Source organism: Rhamphochromis longiceps, linkage group LG15 (genome assembly GCF_057381845.1).
Source record: "Rhamphochromis longiceps isolate RC_006_pf linkage group LG15, R_longiceps_female_GT1.1, whole genome shotgun sequence".
NCBI lineage: Eukaryota > Metazoa > Chordata > Actinopteri > Cichliformes > Cichlidae > Rhamphochromis > Rhamphochromis longiceps.
The window spans coordinates 21,716,821-21,727,576 of record NC_140571.1 but is presented as its reverse complement, the minus strand read 5'-3'; the positions used below and the strand labels follow the sequence as shown (position 1 = coordinate 21,727,576).

Here is a 10,756-nt window from a genome sequence, read left to right as displayed (position 1 = left end):
AGATTACAGGACCTCAGCAACAGGACCACTCTCAGCAACGACCAAGTGTGTTTGCTTTTGGAGCTGTGTCTTCATTCCACCTACTTCACATACAAGGGTCAGTTCTACAGGCAGAAACACAGGTGTGCCATGGGCTCCCCAGTTTCACCCATCATTGCTAATTTGTACATGGAAGAAGTGGAAAAGATGGCTTTGCTATCCTACCCTGGAACACCACCAAGCCATTGGTTCAGATATGTGGATGACACCTGGGTGAAAATCAAATCTCAGGACGTACTACATTTCATGGATCACATTAACTCGGTGGACCGACACATCAAATTCACCAGGGAGGATATGAAAAGGGGCAGGTTAGCCTTCTTAGACTGTGAGATTTCCATCAGGAATGGGGGACATCTAAAAGCTGACGTGTACCGTAAACCTACACATACGGATCAGTATCTAAGGTTTGCCTCTCATCATCCACTGGAGCACAAACTGGGTGTCATTAGGACGCTACAACACAGAGCAAACACCATCCCCACAGACACAGCGGCCAGGGAGGCAGAAGAACGGCACATCAAGAAGGCCCTGAGTAAATGTGGTTATCCCAGCTGGACTTCTGTCAAAGCGGGAAAGGCACCTAAAGAAAGCTCCAGCTAATCCAGGAGAGAAGGACAACCACTGCCCAAGCAAAAACCTGTAGTGATCCCATATGTGTCAAGAGTATCAGAGCAGTTGAGACGCATTTTTTCTAAACACCAGGTCTCTGTGGCTTTTAAACCCCAAAACACGCTGCGTCAAAAATTGGTCCACCCCAAGGATCGGGTCCCCCGACACAAACAGAGTAACATAGTGTACGCTGTTAAGTACCAGAAGGATTGCCAGGATTTATACATCGGGGAAACCAAACAACCTCTGGCGAAGCGGACGGCACAACACAGAAGAGCTACCTCGTCAGGCCAGGACTCTGCAGTCTATTTACACCTACAGGCCAGTGGACACTCTTTCAATGATGAGGATGTGCACATCCTGGACAGGAGGAACGCTGGTTTGAGCGCGGAGTCCAGGAGGCCATTTACGTGAAAAGGGAAAGACCATCTCTGAATCGAGGAGGGGGCCTAAGGGTACATCTTTCGCCATCTTACAATGCTGTGATTGCAGCCATTCCCCAACTCTCTGTGAATGGTACTCATGGCCATTGATCTGTGGTCTTTGATCAATGGGTTTTGGTCAGTGGTTGTTGATCAACAGTCATGAGAATTTGCATAATTATGATTAAGGAACTGACCTCCCAGCCCATTGTTCCCTCGGTGGGCTGGGAATGCAAATTTACTGTTTATAAGATTTGGAGAACCCTGCAGTCAGCTGAGACTGAAGAAGTCACTTGGATGAGTGACGAAACGTTTCTCCCACAAAACGCTACGTCCAGATGAACAGAATCAACTTTTAGTAGAATTTGAGACTAGGCTGTTTGCAATATTTTTCCCAAGTTAGATTTATTAAATAATAATTTAAATAAATAAACCCCATAAATTACACTAACACTTATCATTACTGACATACCCACATTGTCCAACATTCGTTCGTGCCCTGTTTAGTTTGCTGGGATCTGATCGCCCAAACACCAGAGAACTTTCAACTTTAAAAAATGTTACAAAAAATATTAATGAAAAAAATTATATCTCTATGCCTTAAAAAGAACATGATTTAGGAAAATGTAGGCGCTATTATTGTACGGTATTTACCTTACAATATAAGTGTTAGTGTTTCTATTAACCTAATGAAAGGTTTTTGCCTCAATACAAAATTGACACAATTACTGTGGAATTTGGAGAAGTATGGGATAAGAAGAAGGTGTTTGAAAAGTTTTTATACTTTAACTTAATAATTTCAATAGTTGGTTCCAATGCCAAGTATTCAGAGTATATAAATTCTTATCTTTAGAAGTCAACAAAATGCATATTGTCATGAAAATAAGTAAATTGTTTACATGAATCAAAAATTTAGAGTAACTTTGTTTTAGAGCCAATATGCATCCTAAATTTTAGTAAACAATTTACATGTGTTTGTCTCTGATTTTGTGCGACATAAAAATTGGCAACATCTCGTCATACACTTGAGGGTTTCGCTGATTTCCGGTACACCTTGGTACACTTTGGAAAATTAACACTTCCACGTGACCTCTACGTCACCACGCTAGAGGGGCGTATCTGCAGCGGCAATTTAACATTTTGTTCTGTGCACAGGAAAAAACGTTCTTATAACTCTTACAATTTTGATATTGACGTAAAATGTGTGATGTGTATTCACCATTTAAATGGCTAATAATATATAGAGATTATGAAAAGTAAAAGATAAATCTTAAGTGATGTTAACAGCAAATTTCACAAGTGCGCAATCTGGCAGGCTGAGTTTGTGGAGGCTACAATCCAGACTTATTCATAAATTTACATTTATTTAACTTTAATATTTTTATTCAACGGTTTGGTATGCCTGAAGAAAGTTTAAGCAATGTACATAATATATGAGGAATTGAAATTGTCTTTTAAACAAGTATGATATAGCGAAGAAACAGTTAGCAAGTGTGGGTATAGTGCAGATGTATGCGAATAAATATACTACATTCGCGGCTCCCATACGGAAGGGGATGTAGCTCAGTGGTAGAGCGCATGCTTTGCATGTATGAGGACCCGGGTTCAATCCCCGGCATCTCCATATTTTTTCTTTTCTTTTTTGGGGGAAATTTCCTCAAAACTTTTTAATCTTAGTCTAAAATGTGACTATTTAAATATCACATCTAAACTGAACTCTTCCCTTACTAAACGTGGACATGTTTTAGCTCCGGGAATTCTGTCATTTGACGGCTGATATATAATGACGGAAATCGTAGCATCTTTAGAGAGTAAACAGAATAAACGGATAGAAATCACATAATCGAAGCAGTTCTGTTCACGGCCTGTGGCGTAACCTGGAACGACTCTACCGGGTTAAAATTGTTTTAATTATTTAATGGCATCATTTTGCAGAAACAAAAGCGCGAGAGCTGGCAAACTGTCCGAGAACATTCACATTTCCTATTGTTATGAACGCACCGCAAGTCCCGCCCCAGCGGTAACTAAGGAGATCACAGTTAGTTTACTTCCAACCTCCTCTGCGCTAGCCCTGGCTCGCTAGCAAAATGACCAAAATCTGAGGAATATTCCAGCAGTAATAATACCATTCTGTGTACGAGCTTCCCTCAGAATGCAACTGAAGTATATCAAGACACTTTTAACCTCCCGGGTAAGTTGACGAGTGAGCTAACGGTAAGTAGTGCTAGGAAGCCAGCGCGAGTTAGCTAACAATAACTGGTTCTGGAAGCCAGATAATAATGTTTATACTAGAAAGCTGAAACTGCGAACCAGTTTCGTGATATATTTATTTATTTATTGCATGAATTTGATTTTACTGACCCACGCTGAACTGTCATTGAAAGCGGATTTTTGCACTAGCCAGGCTTGCTAGCACATAAACGCTGCGTTTATGATTAATACATGGCCAAAAGTCTGCACGTGCTAAATGGATTTTAAAACACCTAAATCTATCGTGTCTGATCAAATTTAACATCTATCTGTCGCTCATAAGGAAGAGTATCTCTACTGGCAAAAATAGACAACAATTAGGCAGACAGTTAAAGCATGATTTTATAGAAAGACTGAAATCAGGGCCAAACACAAGATAAAACAGAGAGAAACACTGATTTTCATTTAGAGTAGAAGCATAAAGACACGTGTAACAGATACACAATCATTAGAAGGATTTTAAAAGAGGACATCATATAAGAGCAAGTCTATAAAACAAGTGCTTTAGGACTGATTTGTTTACCTGCTTTGACAGGAGTTTGCTGCCAAAGTTACCTGCATGGCATGGGCACCAAACAACATCAAGTTCGCTGTTTGCACTGTGGACAGGGTGGTGTTGCTGTATGATGAGCATGGAGAGAGCAGGGACAAGTTCTCCACAAAACCTGTGGACGCCAAGGTGAGACAAATCCCGTTGTCCTTTGAGCTGCATGTGTGTATGAAAGGAGGTGCTGTATATAATGTAAAGAAATTATGATGAATTACTTGCCATTAACCAAATGTGTCGCTGGAATCATAGACTGTATATAAAAGATGGGTGTAGCCATTGTGACAACACCCATTTATTTTGAACTCTGTGCTTGTATTTGTAGCCTACACCAAGTGGCTTTGTAAAATCTATATTAAATGCAACTGGGTATCTATCCAGCAAACATATCCTCTTGGGGCCCATGTGAGGCCACTGTGGAGAAACCCACACTGTTGACAGCCTACTGTGGGCTGAAATGTAGGGCACATCTTGGCCCTACACTGTGGGGCCTCCCTGTGTGTTTGCCCAAGCAGGTCCTACAGTTTTACCACGCGGGGCCCCCATGACAGATTTCTATAGGCCAGGAGCATTGTGGGTTTGTTGGTGTGTTATTATGTTATAGTGCTTTTCTATAATAATAATTACTGATATGTATTATTTTCTCAGTATGGAAAGCAGAGCTATGTTGTAAATGACATGGCCTTCTCACCAGATTCCACGAAAATTGCCATCGGCCAATCCGACAATATCATCTTTGTCTACAGAATCGGAGAGGACTGGTAATTACCTCTGCTTAGTTCCATTTTTCTCAATAGTTTACATTTTGGTACAATTCGAAGCAGAAGTTTTAATCGGTTTTCTCGTCTCTCCTAGGGGGGACAAGAAAGTCATCTGCAATAAATTTATTCAGACGGTAAGAAAACGTGATTTAATGCATTGTTATTGCCTTGAGGAGCACGCTAAAAGTGGCAGTGACTATGCTTTTTGTCAAAACTTTTTGTCAAAACTTGAAACTTTTCTTTCCATAAAAGGAATCTATTAAACTCATTTTCAGCATATGGTTTTATACTTTTGCACAGTGTAGCTTTGCTTAGTTTAAAGTTCAGACTAATCATCATTTAGTCCACCTGTCTCAGATAATCTCACCTCTGAAGCAAGTAGTTTTAGTTCCTCTCTTTATGCCAGCTGTGTTTAATTGGCTGCTGCATGCAAACAAAAGGTTTGAAGGGCATGTCGATGGAGTCTCTGTGCTGTTGAATCTGAGAGTTAATAGTAATCTAAAGCCTGAGTTTTTGGCTCACAGGGATTATTTGCACACACACTGTGGTCATTTTATTTTTTCAAACTTTGAACATGTTTAATATGAGCACCTACTACGATCTACTACTACATAAAACAAAGACATGGATAACAAATGAGGACTGATTAAAATATTTTATTATAAATCATTTAGACATATAAAATTAAAAAATGATCAGATATGTTCTGTTTTCTACGCATGTGTATAATTGTAGTAGACTAATAGTTGTGTTCTTTAAATTTTTGTGATATTTTAGTTCCACGTGGTCTGATTCGGTTGTCAAACCTTTTTGTTTGTAGAGTTCAAAGTGAATACACTTTGCAGGGCTTAGCTGTTGATGAATCTATTCTGGTATTAGTTTTTAATTGGGTTATAAGTTTTGTTTTCCTTATAAACATGACATTACATTTTTCAGCTGTCTTTCAACTTTGTGTCATCACCTGCAACAACATGGTTGTGTTATTTTCTTATCTTTATTGCAGAGTGCTGTGACATGCCTTCTTTGGCCTGCAGAGAATGCTATTGTCTACGGATTAGTTGAAGGCAAGGTATGTCTTGGATATTTCACGTTTTTTTTTAATATTAAGTAAAAGTATCAGGAATTATATATGGGTGTAGTAGAATAACAGTTGTATCCTTTAGATTTTTGTAGACATTTTAGTTCCACATGGTCTGATTTCTTTGTCAAAGCTTTTTTCTGTAGAGTTCAAAAACTGTCAGAATCATAAATAATTCATTTAGAAATGTACCCATACATACAAATACAAAGATGTTAGTAAAAAGAAATATATGCATCAGTGAATTTATAGAACATAATTTAGATGCATTAAAACCTCTTGGGAAAAATCTGTATTACTTCATCTTTATGCAGTAAATGTGAAATATTTTCACAGCCTTTTCCAGTTGGGATGTTAAGTCTTTGTATTCCTCTCTAAATCCAACCGCAGTGTACTTGGATATTTTAAGGATATTTTAAGTTCTCTGATGTTTTTTTACAGATTCGGCTTGCCAACACTCAGACAAACAAATCTTCAACCATCTACGCCACAGAATCCTGGGTTGTCTCACTGGCATCAAAGTGAGTGCTTAAAATATCTTTACACACACACACACACACACACACACACACACACACACACACACACACACACACACACACACACACATATATGTATTGAGTCTGAAGATGAGCTGATAAACTTGAAAATAGGAACTACTGTGCAGAAACTGCTTTTATGATTAGGATTTCTTTGTATAAATACCATAAAATCAAAATCAAAAAGATTTTTTTTCTTTTTACCAAAAAGTTGTACAAGGGTCCCAGCGTGAAGTGTGGGCTGACCTTATTAAAGTTATGAGCTATTTCCCATGTGTATAGCTTGTGAAATAATTGTCTGCTTTGCTGCATTTGTTCTGCGGGCACTGCGTGTCATTTTTAAGATCTCTGCTCTGTGTCAGTGTCTCTGGTAAAGGGATCATATCGGGCCATGCTGATGGGACAGTTGTGCGGTACTTCTTTGATGATGAAGGCTCAGGGGAATCACAGGTACAATTCACCTACAGGAGCTGTTTTTTCACACATGAAATCCAGAAAATGTTGGGAAATCAGGTTAAGACATTGTACAAAGTTGTTCTTTTCACTGATGGAAATGATCATTTTCAGACGCATTCTCACTATAGGAAAAATTCTGCTTTGTCATGAGCAGAAGCAGGAGTCACACAGAATGAATTAAAAAACAGGCCTTTAAGGAGTGGTTAAAAAAAAAGAACAGAAAACAAAAAACAAGAACATCAAGTCTTTAAGTGAATGAAACAGAAAAAACACAGAGCATAATGAGGCAAACTGGGAAACACCCAAGAAAAGGAGAAATACAGGATAATCTATGCACACGCATCAACCCTAGGCACAAGTGGAAACAGTCAAACACGTGAACTAATGAGCGTGGGGCAAATAATTCCCCTTTCTCATTTCCCAAATTGCACATCATCAACACCTCTGCTCACGTCTTAGTCCCATCTAAGATGCGTGCAACAAGCATTTAAATAATCTTGGTCCGTATATTCCAGCTGTGTGTCACACCTCTTTTATACACTTAAGATGAAAACACTTCCCTGAAGGATACACCTGTGTATCCTTCAGCAATTCCAACAAGCCTCCTCTGTTATCCTCTGTTCTCTAGATGCATTTTGGGAATTGAGAGATTTTGCAGCATGGTAAACATCAGACTGAATTTCAGGTCACCGACTGGTGGAAGCAGAAGAAGAGGAGGCACAAATAAGAGACTCCTGATGATGAAGGAGGGAAAGAAGCAAAAGAAGAAAGAAAAAAACTAAAACTAAGTAAAACAGGAAGTAACTAAAAGAAAAAAACAAACAGAGAAAGTACCAGGAAGACTTAAAAGAATAAACCTGCTGACAGACACAGATATAACAAGAACCATGGCACGTTTAGTCTAGTATTGCCTGCATACAGCACACAGGAGGCAGGAAACAGGATGACCACTTACATGCTTTAAATTTACCAGACTATTACCTGCACTGTTCTCGTATTGATGCAATCAGACGTCACACAGAGTGTGTATTAATGAGCTGGAGGGTTAGAAAAGATTTAATTTTTAATGTGACTGCACCTCCAGCATGTCTGGAAAAGTTCAGGTCTTCAGTGCATGAGTGAACACAGCTACAGATTGTTTGCCTTCATGCATTTTTTATTCCTATTTTAAAAGTTCTACACCATTCAACACATATCTTCTCACACATTTGTTTACTTGCCACAGGGTAAGCTTCTGACACACTCGTGCCCACCCTACGCTCTAGCCTGGGGTGCAAACAGCATCATGGTGGGGGGCTGTGACAAGAAGGTGGTGGCCTACAGCAGAGAGGGACACATCCTGCAGACCTTCGACTACAGCCGCGACCGAACAGAGAAGGAGTTCACCGTGGCTGTCGCCAGCCCCAGTGGGGAATCTGTGGTGTTTGGCAGCTTTGACCGGTCGGTGTGTGGCAGCTTTACAGTTAAAGTGAAAGTTTATCATGATGTTTCTGCTAAGTTTGTTTTTCCTTTGTGATGTTTGTCCAGGTTGCGGGTGTTTAATTGGGCTCCGAGGAGAGGAATGTGGGATGAAGCCAAACCTAAAGAAATTTCCAACCTCTACACAATCACCAGCTTGGCCTGGAAGAAAGACGGATCACGCCTCTGCGCTGTAAATACTTGATCTAACGCATTCTGTGACTGTCTGCTTAAATAAAGGTTAAAAAAACGTTATTTTAACCTGCAGTGTGACTTTAAGTTCAACATTGTGTTAAGATGCCTTTTGGTGTCCATTTTTTTCACCAACTCTTGACTCCAACAGCCTATGATGACTCTGAAAGCATGTATGTTCTACAATAACTATTATTTCTGTGCTGCTACCATCTGAAAATGACCAAAAAAAAAACAGATTAGAAAATGTAAATTGCGTTTTTTAGGTGTTTAATTGTTGATTGTGTCTCAACAGGGAACACTGTGTGGGGGAGTGGAGCTGTTTGACTGCTGCCTGCGAAGAACCATCTACAAGAACAAGTATGAAGTGACCTACGTTGGCCTGAGCCAGGTAGGAACAGCCAGGCAACAAGAAAATCATCAGTGCTGAACCACAGTGTTTGTAATTTCACTAAATTAGACAAACAGACAACCAAATAGGCAATTTCAGACGTCTCTTTGCTCTCCTTCTTCTGCTAATTAACAGACGATGTGAAAACAGCCCCGTTGATTTTGTGAGAGCAGTAATGCAGACTTAATGAATTCAGGTGCAACAAGCAGCCCTGTATGATTAAGAAAGAGATGAGCTCCGAAAACAATCATCCAGCCTTTTTGTTTATCTGATTTTCTTCTTAATTGACAAATTAAATGTAGCAGAAAATTATGTTTACAGTAGTCTGGAAAAAAAGCCATGCTGGAAATACACATCTTGTTTGTTTTTCATTATTTTTAAGCCATCAAACATTAATATATCTGCCTTTTTTTATTATTTCCCATAGATAATTTGTTGTTGTTTATAATGTTACCCTTAGAAAATAGGGAAAAACAACACTAATTGCTAATTCTAAGAAAATATCTTTAAAAAAAAAAGCCATGTTTTTAATTTAATATTTTTATTTTTATAGGAATAAGCATGAGTCTGTGCCGCACACCACATTACTTGTAGGCCACACTAATTTGCAAAAGCAAAGTAGTAATTAAAACTATACAATAAATACACACATTATGAACACACACAAGAAGGAGTCTCTTGCGATTAACTTTGCTGCTTGGAATGACCACCACACTGAACTGACTGTCTGTTTTAACAGGATTAACAGGTTGAAAGTATCAAATATCAGTGTGTGTGAATCGATTGTTACTGGATTTCAAAACCGTAAGTAAAGATGGAATATGTTTTGTTTTGTTTCTTTTAATTCTAGGTGATAGTAAAGAACCTCTCCACAGGAACTCGGGTTGTCCTGAAGTCCTATTACGGTTATGAGATAGAAGAAGTGAAGATCATGGGGAAAGATCGCTACCTGATGGCTCACACATCAGATACTCTCCTGCTGGGAGATCTCCTGACAAATAAATTAAGCGAGGTTGGACCTCAAGTATTATACCATAAAAGAATATACCATAAAACAAAGAAGTAACAGGAGTGGTACTCTTGGAAGGGAATAATATAGGAGAAGGGAAACATTGTGACCAAAAATTCAGGTGAAGGCTTTGAAGTTAGGTCTCTGCATTTAATAAAAGGTCTTTTAGTTCAATGGGCTAGAGAGACCCAACATTTATAGGCGTGCAACCCCATGCTAGAGAATATGCAAGCTGACATGCTGTTACATTTTTTTGGTCATAAACTGTCAATTTTTGTTCTCTGTCACATATACTTAACAACTAAACATGAGTAATCAGTTAATCACATCATTATGGCGCAATAAGAGTGTGTGGTTCACAAACATTAATGTCAGATTCTCACAGTAAATGCGTTCTTCACACTGTGTAATTGTGTTATGTTCGCAGTATTGTTGTAATATTTGTATTACAGTTAATTTTGCTTTCTCTGTCCTCTCCCAGGTGCCTTGGACTGGCTCTGGGGGAAATGAAAAGTTCTTCTTTGAAAATGAAACAGTGAGTACACACTAACCATTTAGACAGTGTGCAAATTGTTTTTGTTTTCTTATTAAAAAAAAACCCCAAACCACATTTAGAGGCTTGCCAAGGAGCACAAAGGCCTAGTGTTTAGTAAATATAATTATCTCGGCGAAGGAGGTTATATATCAGGTCCTGTCATGTTGTCCATAAAAGTACATTCTTCACTCTGCTGTATTCACAGCCCTGTTCTTGTTTCTGTTTTCAGGTGTGCATGATATTTAATGCCGGGGAGTTGAGCTTGGTGGAGTACAGCAGCAACGAGATTCTGGGATCAGTTCGCACGGAATTTATGAACCCCCACCTCATCAGGTTGGCTCCGTTCCTCATAATTATGCAGAAGCAGTCTGTTGAGTAACACTCGAGCACCTCAACCGGTTTGTTTGGTTCTAAGGAACAGATGTGAAACAGTCCCACGCATGCAGTATTAGTGATCTGCTGATGGG

The 10,756-nt window shown here is 39.1% G+C and overlaps 1 protein-coding gene and 1 non-coding gene across 2 annotated transcripts in view; both read left to right on the top strand.

The window, feature by feature from the left end:
• Window positions 1-2,625: 2,625 nt before the first annotated feature.
• On the top strand, window positions 2,626-2,697 carry trnaa-ugc (transfer RNA alanine (anticodon UGC)). Its single transcript has one exon. It is a non-coding gene; the product is annotated as a tRNA-Ala (tRNA).
• Window positions 2,698-3,096: 399 nt separating this feature from the next.
• The window catches only part of ift172 (intraflagellar transport 172), a 56,944-nt gene continuing 49,284 nt past the window's right edge, over window positions 3,097-10,756 (top strand). The window contains exons 1-13 of the mRNA XM_085381906.1: window positions 3,097-3,264; window positions 3,859-4,002; window positions 4,519-4,631; window positions 4,726-4,765; window positions 5,635-5,700; window positions 6,151-6,230; window positions 6,611-6,698; window positions 7,930-8,144; window positions 8,232-8,355; window positions 8,650-8,745; window positions 9,596-9,757; window positions 10,236-10,289; window positions 10,519-10,622. Coding sequence (XP_085238032.1) covers window positions 3,226-3,264; window positions 3,859-4,002; window positions 4,519-4,631; window positions 4,726-4,765; window positions 5,635-5,700; window positions 6,151-6,230; window positions 6,611-6,698; window positions 7,930-8,144; window positions 8,232-8,355; window positions 8,650-8,745; window positions 9,596-9,757; window positions 10,236-10,289; window positions 10,519-10,622 — 1,325 coding nt within the window. The 5' untranslated portion in view covers window positions 3,097-3,225. The remainder of the gene's footprint in view (window positions 3,265-3,858; window positions 4,003-4,518; window positions 4,632-4,725; window positions 4,766-5,634; window positions 5,701-6,150; window positions 6,231-6,610; window positions 6,699-7,929; window positions 8,145-8,231; window positions 8,356-8,649; window positions 8,746-9,595; window positions 9,758-10,235; window positions 10,290-10,518; window positions 10,623-10,756) is intronic.